We start from the raw sequence: 17,730 nt of genomic DNA, 5'->3' as shown, positions 1-17,730 counted from the left end.
CCCTTATGGCAGAAAGTGAAGAGGAACTCAAAAGCCTCTTGATGAAAGTGAAAGTGGAGACTGAAAAAGTTGGCTTAAAGCTCAACATTCAGAAAACAAAGATCATGGCATCCGGTCCCACCACTTCATGGGAAATAGATGGGAAACAGTGGAAACAGTGTCAGACTTTATTTTTCTGGGCTCCAAAATCACTGCAGATGGTGACTGCAGCCATGAAATTAAAAGACGCTTACTCCTTGGAAGGAAAGTTATGACCAACCTAGATAGCATATTCAAAAGCAGACACATTACTTTGCCAACAAAGGTTCGTCTAGTCAAGGCTATGGTTTTTCCTGTGGTCATGTATGGATGTGAGAGTTGGACTGTGAAGAAGGCTGAGCGCTGAAGAATTGATGCTTTTGAACTGTGGTGTTGGAGAAGACTCTTGAGAGTCCCTTGGACTGCAAAGAGATCCAACCAGTCCAGTCTGAAGGAGATCAGCCCTGGGATTTCTTTGGAAGGAATGATGCTAAAGCTGAAACTCCAGTACTTTGGCCACCTCATGCGAAGAGTTGACTCACTGGAAAAGACTCTGATGCTGGGAGGGATTGGGGGCAGGAGGAGAAGGGGACAACAGAGGATGAGATGGCTGGATGACATCATTGACTCGATGGATGTGAGTCTCAGTGAACTCCGGGAGTTGGTAATGGACAGGGAGGCCTGGCGTGCTGTGATTCATGGGGTCACAAAGAGTCGGACACAACTGAGCGACTAATCTGATCTGATCTGATCTGATCCCATATATAAAGCATGCATTCCCCTATAAACTGGTACAGACACTATGGAGATCAGTATGGAAACTGCTTAAAAACTAAAAATAGAGCTACCATATAACCCAGCAATCCCATTCCTGAGCATATATATATCCCAAAGAAAACTAGAATTCAAGAGAATGCATGCACCTAATGTTCATTACAGCCCTATCTGCAATAGCCAAGACACAGGAGCAGATTAAAGGTCCATCCCATTGATGGAGGAATGAATAAAGAAGAGGTGGTACAAATACACAATGGAATAATACTTAGCCATAAAAAAGAATGGAATAATCCCATTTGCAGCAACATGGAGAGACCTAGAGATTGTTATACTGAGTGAAGTAAGTCAAAGAGAGAAAAACAAATATTGTATGGTATCACTTTTATGTGGAATCTAAAAACCTGGTAGTAATGAACTTATCTACAAAATAGAAACAGTCACAGATGTAGAAAACAAACTTATGGTTATCAGTGTGGAAAGGGCAGGGGAAGATAAATTGGGAGATTGTGATTGACATAAATACACTACTGTATAAAAAATAGATAGTAAGAACCTACTGTATAGCACAGGGAACTCTATTAAGTATTCTGTAATGACCTATATGGAAACAGAATCTCCGTCTATCTAGATTCACTTTGCTGTACAGCAGAAACTAATACAACATTGTAAATCACTGTGTGTGTGTGTGCTTAGTCACATCTGACTCTGTGTGATCCCATGGACTACAGCCCAGCAGGCTACTCTGTCCATGGAATTTTCCAGGCAAGGGTACTGGAGTGGGTTGTGGGTTGTTGTTTCCTACTACAATGGATCTTCCTGACCCATAGATTGAACCTGTGTCTCCTGCATTGGCAGCTGGACTCTTTACAATTAATTTTTAAAAAGCATGCATTTTTAAAGTATTAATTTACTGAAGAAAAAATAAAAATACTCTTACCTTGCCAAAGCTGCCTTTTCCAATAACTTTTAAGAAATCAAAGTCTGTTGGTTTAGCACTGAAATAAATGAAAAACGACAAGAATTAGCCTCCAATAAAACTGATAGGATGTTAACTTTTCAATAGTTTTTAATACTTCACTCCTTAATAAGTAAATCTGGGTATACTTCAGCATGAGAACTCCAGCCTTTACACTGGTAGGATCTCATTTTTACTATTAAAAAGGTAATAAGTGAATGAGTGATAGTCACTCAGTCATGTCCGTCTCTTTGTGACCCCATGGAGTGTAGCCTTCCAGGCTCCTCTGTCCATGGAATTTTCCAGGCAAGAATACTGGAGTGGGTAATAATGAATAGTAATAATACCTACTTTCTGGTTAGATAAGAGATTTTGTCATTTTCTTTAAGCTTTGTTAAGTTTGGCTTAAGAAGGGCTTCAGTAATAGACTTTTTGGGAGAAAAAGGTCTGTCTATCTATATATGATCTGTCATTTTGAACTCAATGTAGCAAATCACTTTTATTAACCATAAACCTCACAATATTGTTAATAAGGAAACTGAATGACTAGATAGATCAGTGATATATTTCAAGGACTAAGTAGTCTGGAAATTATTATGAAAACAAAGTTACTAGTAGGAATACCTGGTGAAGTCACTAAGAAAATTTTCTGATGGAGAAAAAGTCACCACAGTGTTCTGCATACACACTACTTGCGTGTTAAAAATAAAAGAACTCTCTACTTATTCTAATAGATGGTAATGCAGAAAAACCAGGGATCGAGAAGGCAGAAAGAATACTATGACAGCCTTTTTATTTTTATCTTAACCTCAGGTTAAAAGCAGCATTGGCTGTATGTAGGCAAAACAGATGGCTGCACAAAGTTGCACTTAAGTAGCCAGAAGAGCTGTTTTTTTTAACGGAGGATGAATTCCTAAATTGGACTAGGGAGAGTGAAATGATTCCATTCACATTTTATATGTCCTTCAATTAATTACCAAAACAAAGTCAATACAAACATGAGAGTAATACCAGGTCTGGGTTAAATAATAACTGGTCAGGATTACGGAGATAAATACTTAACTAAGCTTAGGTGTTTTTCTTCTTCTAGAACTTGCTCTTTGAACTATTTTGTTCTCTAATGATATGCTGAAATACTGAAATAATTTTCTGAACAAATGTAATAGTGAAAAAACATGCAAATCCTTCAAACACAGTAAACACACTGAGGCCACAGCCAAAGTCCTATTATTAATTGTTGGTGACAAACCCTAACTGGAAGCATATTTCTATTCTGTGCTGCCTGACAAACTCTCTTGTATCCACCATACGACTGAAACTGCTCATAGAAGTCACCCGTGACATTAAATTCAACGGTCCATTCTCAATCGTCATCTAACCCACCCTATCAGCAACGTCAACAGTTATCTATTCCCTGTCTTCTGCTTTTGTAATACCACATTGCTGGTTTCCTATCTTACTAATTATTCTTTCTTTAGTCTCCTTTATCATTTCTCCTGTCTATACTCGCTGGGCTTCCGTGGTGGCTCAGCTGGTAAAGAATCCACCTGCATGCAGGAGACCTGGGTTCGATCCCTGGGTTGGAAAGACCCCCTGGAGAAGGGAATGGCTACTCCAGTATCCTGGCCTAAAGAATTCCATGGACTGTACAGTCTGTGGTGTCACAGAGTCGGACACGACTGAGCGACTTTCACTTCACTTCATACTCACTCTCTAAGTGAACCAAAAGGGTGAGAGAAGCAGCACAGTATGCTGGGCTAAGACAGTATTCTTTAGAATTAATCTGGTAAGCCTGGAAGGATAATTATGAGGACAGCCACACTACACTCTTCTTGTAACCCACAGCAGTCATCACTCATCTGTCAGGGCCCTCCTCAGAGCCAGGAAGTGGCCTTGGACTCCTCCGTATCCCAATGAACTGTTGGAGTTGAACCTTAAAGTGAAGCCTACATTTGCCACTCCTGGTGTTCTCCAAAATGGTTCCCCTGGGTTCAAATAAATATGGGACTATGGGAGAACTGGAAAAAAAAAAAAAAGTTTAATAGCTTTTCATATGCTGATTTCCATCAAGTCTCCTCTGGACCAAGCTGGCTAACAACCAGGGCTGTACTGATGACATTGGGTACCAGGAGAATGTCAATTAGGCCTGCACAGATGTTTTTGCCAGAGTACTTCCCAAGTGCCTCCCAGGACTTCTGTTCCTCTGGGAAATATGGTCTACTCATCTTACACACCCACCCACACACACACATACACACCCACACACAAGGAAAGTGACAATGGCAAAACAGCAGAACCCAATCAACAACCTGTGGATTAAAAACTCCTCAGCGCTCTACTGTAACCAAGAGAAGCAGAGCAGTGAATCGGAAAAGCGTGTGGCAGTACAACAGTCACTGTAACCGCAGTTCTGTTTCACAGGCTTCCAGTTAAACTGGTATAATTATGTACATCTGCACATTTACAAAAAAAGACCTTCCTCAAATCCATTTAGACTGCTGAAACAAATTACACCTACTGAGGATTTCCAGATGGTCCCAGGTTGATGTTCTGTGAGGTAGAGAGTAGCTGTTGGGATGGAAAAAAAAAAAAGAATTTAACATTCTTACTGGAGTTTCAAAGGTTATCAGTCAATGGCTATTTCTGAAGTAAAATACACATAACTGTATCACAGATATTTGCCATGTTAAACCTAAAGCTTTAATTCTCAATAAATGCATAGAGTCTTGGAAAGATACACAATCAACATAAACAATCATTTTAATGATAAATTTCAAGAGAAGTTGTAAGGGAAAAGGTAAGGCAGAAATCAAGCTCAAAGATGGCAAACGAATGAAGTAAACTGCAGAAAACTCCTTAGAAGAGGCGGGCACTGAAATAACGATTTAAGAGGAATCTTTTTTTTACATTAAAAAAACTGGTTAAAATAGCTTTTGTTTTTAAATTTTCAAATATTTTAATAAACTATTATTAAAGATAAGAAATGATAATGTGATGATGATTATAACTGCAAATGGTGGATTAAAGTTTTAATTTGGGAGGAGGTAAATTTACTTCTAAAGCAAGAACATAAAACCAAGAGTGCTTTTCTCCCTAATTCCACTATTATGATAGTACCTAATTTTTAGATAGGCTTCTCTTTTTATAACAGTAGCAAAGTACATTTAATCTCTCCTATTAACTTAGAAGCAAATCTTTACTCACCTATTAATATAGCATACCATAAAGCAATTTAACTAATAAAATTCTAGCTCACTAATAATTAGCTAGAAATTTAACTCAAAATCCCAAAAGATTAAACTAGTGATCCTTTTACAATGAGCACTTTTCACAAAAGCCAAATGCAAGTGAATTCTGCTTCAAGAAACTATGAAATTCTTAATATATTCAAAGAATTAAATCAGAGATGTCTCAAATATGCACATTTACCAGAGCCCTATACAATTATACATCATATAAGCTTATATAAAATAAGTTTTTAAAAACATTCTCTTTAATCAGAATCAACAATTTTAAGCAAATTTCTTATTAGAGACATATGTCATATATATTCCCACTTAAATTCATTTGCAACTTACAATCTCTAGAAAACAAGTTATTTTTTTAAATTAAGGACAAAGGGTCTAAAGTATATGCTTCTTATAAAGTAACAATGCTGGCACCAAACTGATACATTTCCTATAAATTTTAATTAAAAATAAAAAATAAATATTTACAAGTATAAGATGAAGCAAGGATTTTTTTTTTTTGAGAGGTTCTTTCTATTGGTATTTTAAAACAGCAAAAGATCCTAGTCCAAGTTGCAGATTTTATGGATGAAACAAGAAACAAAATCTGGATCTAAAGTCAACAGAGACAGAACAGGAGCCAGAACCCAGCAATTTCTCTTAGTCTTTTTCCTACAGCAGTGCAAGGTATTCTTCACATGACCTACACCTACACACACTCAACGTGATTAACAAAAAAAATCATGGTTACATAAATTTTACTCCTTAAAATATTTTTTGAATAGTAGTAAACTGTCTTTAAAAATCCATACTAACAAGTAATTTGATTACAAATACTTCTAGCACCTCCATATAGTTTTTGCATTAACTTCTAAAAACTGACCATGCTCACACTGTAAATTTGCATAAAAAGTTTTATACCTGATTTCATTTAATGGTATGTCAAAATAATATCATCCTTAGAAATATTTTTTAAATGTACAATATATAGGGACAATCACTATTTGATGAATGTTCAGATTCTAACTTTTCATTATAAATCTTACTAAAGTGAACATCTTTGCTATTTTCTGTGAGAAGGGTTGTTTCATTTACATCAACTCCTAAGTGACATGAATTATTTTCATGTTTGATACACTTTGCCAAATTGCTTTCCAAGAGCTGCATAAAATGATAACACCAGTAAGGCCCAAGGATGCCCATCTTACCTTACCCTTATTAGTCCTGGTGTATTTCAGTTTCTTGACATTTTTGTTAATTTGGTAGAGGAAAAAAACCTGTCATTTAAAACTTTTATTTGCTACTGGCATCAAGGTTGAACATTTTCCCATATATTTGTTTACCAAGAGCTATTTCTTCATGGTCCTGTTCCTTTCATCTACTAGAGTCTTGAATATCATTCTTTTCGAAAATTCATTTGTATGAGCTTTTTTTCACACAGATATTTTTCCTTCTTATGTTTATTTACTATGTTTTCCCAGCTGGTTATTTCTCTTTTGACCAACTTTGCATATATGAAATTAAAATATCCTTTTACATTGTCCTAGGAGCAACCCTGTCACAAATGGAAAGAGTTAAACCTTTTCTCTTAACTGAGGGCCCTCTTAGAGAATCAGAACTACTTTCTAGTAGTCATGTCTATTTTTCAAATGAAGATATTATCTGTGGGTAATGACATTACCTTTTAAATTAGAAAAATAGCACCATGACAAAATTAAAACATTATAAAGACAAAACTGTACATCTCTCATTTTCATGTATTTACCAATAGTATGAATCAATTTTGAATTATAATGGTATTATCATATTTATAAACACTTGCAATTATACTTTTTTAATAATGTACTTTTAACTGCTACATAATCCTGAGTTAAATTATGGTAATTTACCTTTCTAATATAACCTTTTAAAGTATATGTTGACAATGTCTTCATAAGAAAGCACAAACTTACTATATCACAATTCATTAAAAAAATAAGAATATCTATTCTTTATTCAGAATACATATTAATTATGTGCATATACCTACAGCAATAAAACTTAGTCAACGCCAACCAGCACATGTATATTGACTGCTCTACGTATCAAAACCTGACAAAGCAGAGAAAGAGGTATGTAGTGTTCTGGTTGAAAAGCCCTCTTCTGCTGGTCAAAATTCACCATTTCAAGTTACAGTGATCTTGATGAAGATACATGATGATCAAAAAGTATGATGTAAAGTTAACAGAGCAGAACACAAAACTTTATATGTTGTATAATTAAAATCAGGTAATTAAAAAATTCATATATTAAGAAATCTTTCATATATTAGAAAGAAAATCACTGAAATATTAAAAATAGGTTGGGTTGTTGATAATAGGGATATTTCTGACTTACTATTTTCAAATCTTTAATTTACATTACTTTTTGTTATAAAAAGTACTCATTTTATCAATTTTACAAGAAATAGTGATCAGTTAGAAGTATACACATTTGTTTTTATGTTTTCTACACAGCAGAAAATCTACAATGGAGGAAATTATTTTAAGTAAATGTGGCTCCTAAGGTTGCCAATAATTTCATCTTTGGGGAATGGTATTTTTTTTTTTCTGTTAGAAAATACAATTCCTCTTACTACCTTCTGAGTACTTCTTTCATCCTCATCCTCAGATGGATCTGACTGATGTTTTGGACTGTCCATTTGAAGGAATGCTCTGACATCTGGACTAAAAACAAAAATTAACTTTATTATGACTGCATTTCTACACCTTTTCTCTCTTTTAACATGAAAACAAAAGTCAGCATTGTAGCATTTATAGTAAGAAAGGCAAACAAAATCCAATAATAATCATTACTGTATTGTAATAAGCAAATTAATTTTAAAAAACAGGGAGTCCAATAAACAAATGGGCAAAGGTTCACAGAAGAGAAAAATCCAAATGGTAATGAAATTTAGGAAGATGGCCAACTTCACTAATTATCAGGAAAAAACAAAACAATGGTGAGAAGTCATTTTATGTCCACTAACCAGAAAAATCTAGAAAGATACATAAAACCCCAAGTTGGCAGGGATGAAGGGAAAGGAACACTCTCACATACTGCTCACAAGAATGTAAAATGAGGCAACTTTTCTGAAAAGCATTTTGGCAATATTTGGTTAAACTGAGTATACATTTTCCCTGGGGCCAGAAATTTCAGTTTTAAGGATAAACTACAGAAAAAAATTACGTACAAGTTCAGTGAAAGACATGTAACTAGGAGACTCATTGTTATACTCTCTATAGCTGTGAATCAGAAGCAGAACAGCCATCCACCACTAGGGAAATGAGTAAGCAAGCTACAGTAACTGGTTGCAAAGAAGACTGACCAGCCAGCAGTCAGAAACAAGGAACCACAGCAAAGCACCATTATGTGTACACATTAAACACTCAGACACAAAGCAACAGTCAATCAATATATACCCAAAGACTTATAACAAACCTGCTGAAGTGGGCATCAACAGTGGGTATGAACAAATGGATAGAAAGAGGAAAGAAAGTGAAAGTCACTCAGTTGTGTCCAACTCTTTGCAACCCCGTGGACTATCAGTCCATGGAATTCTCCAGGCCAGAATACTGGAGTGGGTAGCCTTTTCCATCTCCAGGGGATCTTCCCAACCCAGGGATGGAACCCAGGTCTCCCACACTGCAGGTGGATTCTTTACCAGCTGAGCCACCAGGGAAATCCAGAAATACTGGAGTGGGTAGCTTATCCCTTTTCCAGTGGATTTCCCTGACCCAGGAATAGAACTGGGGTCTCCTGCACTGTAGGCAGATTCTTTTCCAACTGAGCTACCAGGAAAGCCCATAAAGAGGAAATAAGACTGCACAGATTAATGACGATCCTGCTGCTGCTGCTAACTCGCTTCAGTCATGTCTGACTCTGTGCGACCCCACAGACGGCAGCCCACAAGGCTCCCCCGTTCCTGGGATTCTCCAGGCAAGAACACTGGAGTGGGTTGCCATTTCCTTCTCCAATGCATGAAAGTGAAAAGTGAAAGTGAAAAGTGAAAGTGAAGTCGCTCAGTCGTGTCCGACCCTTAGCGACCCCATGGACTGTAGCCCACCAGGCTCCTCCGTCCATGGGATTTTCCAGGCAAGAGTACTGGAGTGGGGTGCCATTGCCTTCTCCGATGATGATCCTGAGGAATGGTTAAATCTCTACATCTGGGTACCTCCTCCTAAATTGTTCTTTTTTTTTTTCTTTTAAAAAGTTGAGATATATTAATCCCCAAATGCTAATTTATCTTCCCCCTACTCCCCACCCTGTTGCTATCCTCTCTGGTAACCATCAGTTTGTTTTCTTTGTCCATTTCTATTTTGCCATCATTTCATTTGTATCATTATTTCAGATTTCACATATAAATTCTATCATATTGTATTTGTCTTTCTTTGTCCAACTTATTTCACTTAATATGATAATCTCTAGGTCCATCCATGTATCATTATTTCACTTTTTATGGATGGGTAATATTCTACTATATATATACATACACACACACACATATATATATATCATATCTTCTTTATCCATTTGGCTGTTCATGGACATTCAGGCTGCTTCCATGTCTTGGCTACCGTATATAGTACTGATGTGAACACTGGGGTACATATATCTTTTTGAATTAGAGTAGTCTCCAGATATATGCCCAGGAGTGCGACTGCAGATCATGAAGTAACTCCTTTTAGTTTGTTAAGGAAACCTCCATACTGTTTAGGATTAATATACACACACTACTGCTGCTGCTAAGTCGCTTCACTCGTGTCCGACTCTGTGCGACCCCATAGACGGCAGCCCACCAGGCTCCCCCATCCCTGGGATTGTCCAGGCAAAAACACTGGAGTGGGCTGCCATTTCCTTCTCCAATATACACACTGCTATATATAAAAAAGATAAAAAACAAGAACCTACTGCATAGTACAAGGAACCATATTCAATATTGGGGTGCTAATAATGTTCTATTCCTTGGCCTGGAGGGGGTGTGATACTCAGATATATTCACTTTCTCATAATTCATTAAGCTGTACAGTCACAATTTGTGCTCTTTTCTATTTGTGTTATGCTGCAATAAAGCTAAAATATTTTTGTTCGTTTGCATTTTTTAAATAGATAAGGAAACATTCAGTTTCTCTAGTAATTAATCAGCCATTTGCATCTGTTAATGTGCTGTCTATTTGGGGGGTGGTTCTTAAGTGTGTATTATCTGCATGAGCTCTTTTAGTAAGTATATTTATCTATTGTCCTTTATTCACAGGAAACTTTTTATATTTTTGGTTTTAAATTTCACTTGTAATTTTTGGAGGTCAAAAGGTTTTATTAATCAAATTTATTAATGTTTTACTTTGTAACATATCACTCATTCCCAATATGCTCAGAAAACCCTTTCCTATCCACAGGTCAGAGAAATTAATAATATTTTATTTGAGTTTTAAAATTCCATTTTAAAAGACGTTATCTTAAAAATAACCTTTTCTCTACTAACGAAAAGCTACTTTTGAAGTGCTTTTTCCACACATAATAAGAATAGGCATGTAGTAGGTGTTCAAGATACATTTGCTGATTGGCTTCTCTTTCTGTTTTCTTAAACCTATTTTTATAAACAGTTTGATGTTCAAATGGAGAGTGTGAAAACTAACAAAGTTCCATTAACAGAGGAGATCCAGAAAATGTGAAATGTCACTTTTTATTAAAAAGAAAACATCCATTAAACCTTAAATTGAAAATTAAAATAAAATCTCTTGGCTATTTAATCTGGGGGTGCTGGAAAAGTCCTCTACTTTAAATGGAGAGGTGCATATATATGAAAAAGTCTATTGGGCTGTATAATTAAGAATTGTGTATTTTATAGTATAATGCTAAACCAAAATAACCAAATTGGTTTCAGTTAAATTTCAATACCAAATGTAACATCCATACTTATATACTTATACTACCATACTTCAAGATCCAAAATGAATACTTCAAATTTAACATACACTGTCAGAAGTTCTGAGTAACAGCATTCAAAATACCAGCAGAAATAATAAACATCACCACCATCTATTCTATACTTACTCCATGTGAAGTTCTGTCAAAGGAGACAAATTCAAGCTCTTAGCATATGAATTTCAAACAAGTCAGAAATATGTCAATTTGAAGTAATCTCAAGTGCATATAATAATAATTAAACATTAGAAAGGTAGGGCTTCCCAGGTGGTTCAGTGGTGAAGAATCTGCCTGCCAATGTAGGAGACATGGGTTCGATCCCTGATCCAGGAACATCCCACAATAACACGGAGCAACTAAGCCCGCTCACCACACTGCTGAGCCTGTGCTCTTAGACCCTGGGAGCCTAGCTACCAAAGTCTGTGTGCCCCAGAGCCCGTGATCCGCAACAAGAAAAGCCACTGCCACGAGAAGCCCGCACACCACAACTAGAGCCCTCACTCTCCACATCTAGAGAAAAGCCCCTGCAGCAACGAAGACCCAGCAGAGCCATAAATAAATAAATACAAGTTAAAAAATAAAAACTAACTTTTATTTTGTTTTTATTTAGAAGGGTAGATGATCTAAGCTGACGATAACACAGAATTTGTCTGAGGGAAAAGGCATGATGTTCAAAAAATAATTATACAAAGAGCCAAAAGATTAAGGTTCTTTGATAAAAGGTTCTTTGCTGAGGAACACACAAGACACACAGGAACCCTGAATTCAAGGATCCTACCGAGTTTTGTGCCCCTCCACCACCTGCTCCTCCCTGCAGAGGCCAATTTCAGAGCTACAGCAGGGGTTGACCTTCCCCGGACCCTCATCTTATCTGTGAGCATCAGGGGAAAGGAAACCCAGAGCACTGGGCTGAAGACCTTGGTCAGAGGAGGTCCAGCTCAAGTATTTTACTAATTTAGTAAATTAGGTTAAAAAGGAGGTCAGAGCATCTGCTCAGAAGATAGGAATCCTCTATAAACTGTAAAGAACTATAAAGTAGTAATCACTGTTACAAGGGGAACGATTAAAAAATACAGTCCTCCCGTGTTGAGACTCTGAAAAGTCTGTTAAAAGCATGGGAGCCAATGCCTCTGGAAGGTAAGGGTAACACTCATTTCTCCTTTTATTCCCATTTCTTCTTTTATTCCCACACAGAGGTACATGAGGAAATGCTTTCTCAGTGCATGAATAAATATAGCATCAAATAATCAGCAAAATGTTTTAACTGTGCAAAGTCTTTTCAAGTTAAATCTATAAAACAAATACAAGTACAGTAGGAAGAAAGAAAGTAACTAGGACCTTGAGTTGATGGAGGAAAAACGTGGAAAATTCTTAGAGGATTAAAAACACCAGGGGAAAAATGCTTGAGGAAGACTCCACAAAAATATACAGCACAAAGTAACATTCCACAGATCTGAGGCTGGGTTTCAGTGTATCCTCAGAACACAATGACAATTACTTACTGGTTGTAAAGCTCTGGATGCCTAACTAAGTTCTGAATGAATTCATTCAGTCCTGCTCTTCTCTGTTTAATAAAATCTGTTAAGAGAGACAATACTATTAGGATTATTTACATCAGACTGTAATTATCATCAATACAGTTATACAAGAATAGACCAACACAAGAGAATGAATTTTGATTAAGAAGTTATTTCTTAATTCATACTTCTTGATATAAAATAAGGAATAAATATTTAACAAATATATTTTAATCTATAAATATGATTATAACATTAAAATAAAGCAGGTAACATATTTTGCTGAAGAAAATTCTCCCCCACAAAAATGCCTATTTTAGGTTCTAAACAGACTCACTACAAAACCTGGAGTCACCAGTTTGCTTTGTCCAACTCCTTGTATACTTTCAGGTAATGAATAAGAATTAACACTATGACACTGATAGCTGAAAAGTCATACTAACTGAAATACACACAAACAAAAAACAAAAACAAGCGTAATCAGGAAATACTGAAATCCTTGCAAGTGGGAATGATGACTAACTGGTTAACTGACTATTATGAAAACTCTGCTGCTAAAAACAGGTTTTTATCTTGTATAAACCTATTTCTCTTCAGAGGTTAAAACTGAGAAATAAAAATGTTTTCTATGTAAGTCACTGAAGACAAGGGTCATGCTTTTAAATTTATTTTTAACATCAGCCCTTAACACAGTGTCTTGGAACATACTTAACTGATGTTTGCAAATGAATAAATAAAATACCAAACAAATGATTACACATTTTAGCATTTGTCATCTCTAAATTTCATATGCCAATCCTTATCTAACTTACATTGTTTTTGTTCTTTTGTAATTTTATTTTTCAGGGGTAAAGATATCCTTCTTTTTATAAAAGTACCCCAAAAGTAATTTATATATTGACTCCAAGATCCAATCAGCAAAAAGGTTTGATATTAAACTATTCAGAATATAAAAAAGTATGTCTAACTCTGTGTGTACTCTACAGAAAGATCCTTAAATTCAAAGTGAAATTTTAACTTTGAAAAGTATAGGCAAAAAAAAAAAAAAGAGAAGTATAGGCAGTTCAGTTCACTCAGTCCTGTCCAACTCTTTGCGACCCCATACACTGCAGCATGCCAGGCTTCCCTGTCCATCACCAACTCCTGGAGCTTGCTCAAACTCATGTCCATCGAGTCGGTGATGCCATCCAACCATCTCATCCTCTGTTGTCCCCTTCTCCTCCTGCCTTGATCTTTCCCAGCATCAGGGTCTTTTCAAATGAGTCAGTTCTTCTCATCAGGTAGCCAACATATTGGAGTTTCAGTTTCAGCATGAGTCCTTCCAATGAATATTCAGGCTGATTTCCTTTAGGACGGACTGGCTGTATCTCCTTGCAGTCCAAGAGATTCTCAAGAGTCTTCTCCAACACAACAGTTCAAAAGCATCAATTCTTCAGTGCTCAGTTTTCTTTATAGTCCAACTCTCACATCCACATATAACTACTGGAAAAACCATAGCTTTCACTATGTTGGCAAAGTAATGTCTCTGCTTTTTAATATGCTGTCTAGGTTGGTTATAGCCTTTCTTCCAAGGAGCAAGCATGCTTTAATGTCATGGCTGCAGTCACCATCTGCAGTGATTTTGGAGCCCCCAAAATTAAAGTCTCTCACTGTTTCTATTGTTTACCCATCTATTTGCCATGAAGTATTGGCAGAAACAACCCTAAATTCTGCCTCTAGTATGTAAAACTTATCTTACAGAGGTTGGTAACCACCAAAATGAAGAGAAAAGAAAAAGGAAATGACACATATGGACTTAGAAGTTGCAGCATGACAACTACATGGTAGTTGTCAAACATGAGGTTAAAAGAGCAACTTCTTTTTTCATGGTCTTATTGTCTCATCTTTGGCTGGTAAGGGCTTCCCTGGTGGCTCAGAGGTTAAAGCATCTGCCTGTAATGCAGGAAACCCAGGTTCGATCCCTAGGTCAGGAAGATCCCCTGGAGAAGGAAATGGCAACCCACTCCAGTATTCTTGCCTGGAGAACCCCACAGAGGGAGGAACCTGGTAGGCTACAGTCCACGGGGTCGCAAAGAGTCAGACATGACTGAGCTACTTCACTTCCTTGGCTGGTAAAAGCCCCCATCAACTGTGCTCCTGTGTCCTTTTGATAAAACTTCAGTCAGTATTCTTACGTAGCTTCTTTGCTTTCAGGCAAGCTGTCCTAGGATATCTTGCACATTTCCTGCCCAGCACCTGGAAATGGCACTTTTCCATGGAACTCTGGTTCCTTTAAAGGGGAAATGGTATTTAGATGGATGCTAAGGGTGTTTGCTGCTCCTTATTTGTTACTGTTTTTAGGCATTTCCAGGGGAGAGAGCTAGGAAATGTGTACTGTTTTAGAAAGGGAAAAATAAATTGTGACTTCATACTATATTCCCAAATCAAGTTTAAAAATCACAGGACTTTTTAAACTTAAAATCTCCAGTTTTATATTTGTATCTCTTTCATATTCTGCTTAAAATTTTGGTTCTCATAACACTAACAGAATCACAAAAGAACAACTCTATATAAATTAACAATAAGATCACTGAATGCAGAGTAACATTGCTTTGTGTGCTTATTTTGCCCTTAGCATACATCCCATGAGGATTATACAGGTTAATGTCCATGTTTTGAAGTCATTTAAAATAATTATTCTCCATGCGTTTCACCACCAATTAGGTTATAGATTTTTTCCTTGCTTATTTTCAATTGTTAGAGACCTCCATATTATGCATATTATGCAATATTATTGCATTTATTTTTGTTTTTAAATTGCTTAAAATATGCAAAGCTATGAACAAGATTCATCCAGAGGTGTCTTCAGCTGACCTCTCCTTGAAGTCATCAGTTTTCAGTTTTTGATTTATTCTTCCATTATTCCCTTTTGAATATTTACATCCTTTCATACACAAAAAACATACAATGTCCAGATCTGCACCTTGTTTTTTCCACTTAACCAGGTATTCTGGAGATCACTTCACAGTAATGTACAAAGAGTTTTTTTGTTCCTTTTCCCAGATGCATCATATTCCAATAATGGAAGGCTATTTCAGTTGTTTCCAGTTTTTACTATTAAAAACAGTGCCACAATCAACAGTCTTATACATACATCATTTCCTATGCAGTTTTGAACAGATCCCTAGAAATGTGATTTCTTGGTCAAAGTGAAATGCATGATAGTTTTGCTAAATATTACCACATTTCATATGGTTTGTACCACTTTGTATTCCTACCAGCAAAACATGAGAATGTCTGTTTCCCTAAAGCCTAATTAAATGAGCATTCTATCAATCTTTGCTTTGTTGAGTATAACTTGGGTTTTCCAAAAATCTATGGCATGTAGTCTGTTTAACTGTTGCCAAGTCATATAAGATATGCTCATGACTGATTTCCAAATGTTCAAAAAAATCAATTTTTAGTGTCAAATAATTAATCCACAAAAACATCAATACCACAAGAACTTGTCTGGTATTTTGCCTTTAACAATGGAATAGCAATGTTGCAGGTCTTTATCCCTTTGCCTTCTTCCCTGGATAAAATGATTCTGACTTCAGGGTTTAACTGAGGGCTCCACAAAACTCTAAACGTACTTCCAGTCTCATATTAATCACTAATATGTGGTTTGAGTCACCTTAAGTGTCTTTCCGCCACTTCAAATTAATTAATTCTCTCATTCCCCCAAGTCAGACACATCAGCTGTCTCTGATTCTACTCTATGTCTCCTCTACCCAAGCAACCACCAAGATTTTTTATAGGTTTTTCATTAAAAGAATTCTTACATCTGACTCAATTTTTATTTTTTATTTTTTTTTATTATTTAACTTTACAATATTGTATTGGTTTTGCCATATATCAACATGAATCCACCACAGGTATACACGTGTTCCCCATCCTGAACTCTCCTCCCTCCTCCCTCCCCGTACCATCCCTCTGGGTCGTCCCAGTGCACCAGCCCCAAGCATCCAGTATCGTGCATCGAACCTGGACTGGCGACTCATTTCATACATGATATTATACATGTTTCAATGCCATTCTCCCAAATCATCCCACCCTCTCCCTCTCCCACAGAGTACATTTGAAACAGTTCTAATGAGGTGGATGAAACTGGAGCCTATTATACAGAGTGAAGTAAGCCAGAAAGAAAAACTGACTCAATTTTTAGCCCCATTTCCACCCTACTTGCAGCTCTCATTCTCTAACTGGAGGACTCCTGGAATATTCTCTTTTTTTTTTTTTTTTTTTTTTAAATTTTATTTTATTTTTAAACTTTACATAACTGTATTAGTTTTGCCAAATATCAAAATGAATCCACCACAGGTATACATGTGTTCCCCATCCTGAACCCTCCTCCCTCCTCCCTCCCCATTCCATCCCTCTGGGTCGTCCCAGTGCACCAGCCCCAAGCATCCAGTATCGTGTCACCAGCCTCCCAGTCTCTATCTTGTCTTCCCTCTGCTGTGCATACTTACATATACACAGTGGGTTCCACATTATATTGCCATTTTGCTCAAGTAACTCTGAGGCCCCCAGGCTGCCCTCCACAATGTTTTTAAACCCATGCTCTACAGACATACTTCACTGCTGCACCAACAAAGCAGTTCCATTTTTATTTGTTCTACACATGACATTTTCTGCGTAAGATTTCACTATTCTGCAGCTAAAGAGAATACAAGAGAACAAGAGCTCAAAAGTCACTGGTCTATAGAGTCAACCCATGGAATGTGTAATCTGACAGTGTTGTGCCAACTCAATCTTCTATTAATGAATTCATGTAATATTTATTGAGAACCAAATATTTACTAGGCATCATAAATAAAAAAGATAAAGTATCCACCTTCTTAAAATCTACACCCAGATAAAACAGACTGGTAGGACAATAAAGTGTGCTAAGTTCTCCCAAGAGGAAAACAATCTACATAAAATAGGAGAAGTGAAAAAAAATTGGGGAAATGAGAATCCTTTCCAATCCAAAGGTTCAGAAAGTATAGGAGAATAAAGCGTCTTCAGTTGAGAGGATTACAGGGGATTCCAGCAGCCTGCGGCTGTGAGGGTGAGGGGGAGTCAGTTTTAATTAAAGCAAGAATGTGAAAGAAATATGAAAAAGATGGAGGGTAAAGGAGTTTGTTCATTGTGGGCAGAACTGCACCGGGTATGGTGAAAAGGTCTGGGAGACAAAGGAACACTGTAGGGTCAGGCTGTAGAGAGGAAGCAAGATAAGTGGTTTGAGAGCTCATATCCTGAGTAACAACCAAGAAAGCAGCCACTCAGG

General features: G+C 36.7%; 1 protein-coding gene across 7 annotated transcripts in view; it reads right to left on the bottom strand.

Moving 5' to 3' along the window:
- The window catches only part of SGK3 (serum/glucocorticoid regulated kinase family member 3), a 120,582-nt gene that overhangs the window by 21,264 nt on the left and 81,588 nt on the right, over window positions 1–17,730 (bottom strand). For all 7 annotated transcript variants that reach the window (XM_055546147.1, XM_055546150.1, XM_055546146.1 and 4 more), the window contains 4 exons: window positions 12,423–12,498; window positions 7,595–7,682; window positions 4,269–4,318; window positions 1,733–1,790 (listed from right to left, as the gene is read on the bottom strand). In XM_055546147.1, the coding sequence (XP_055402122.1) occupies window positions 1,733–1,790; window positions 4,269–4,318; window positions 7,595–7,682; window positions 12,423–12,498 (272 nt within the window). The remainder of the gene's footprint in view (window positions 1–1,732; window positions 1,791–4,268; window positions 4,319–7,594; window positions 7,683–12,422; window positions 12,499–17,730) is intronic.

This window comes from Bubalus kerabau, chromosome 14 (assembly GCF_029407905.1).
Source record: "Bubalus kerabau isolate K-KA32 ecotype Philippines breed swamp buffalo chromosome 14, PCC_UOA_SB_1v2, whole genome shotgun sequence".
Taxonomy (NCBI): domain Eukaryota; kingdom Metazoa; phylum Chordata; class Mammalia; order Artiodactyla; family Bovidae; genus Bubalus; species Bubalus kerabau.
Note: the sequence above shows the minus strand (reverse complement) of the source record. Positions and strands in the feature narration are given on the sequence as shown.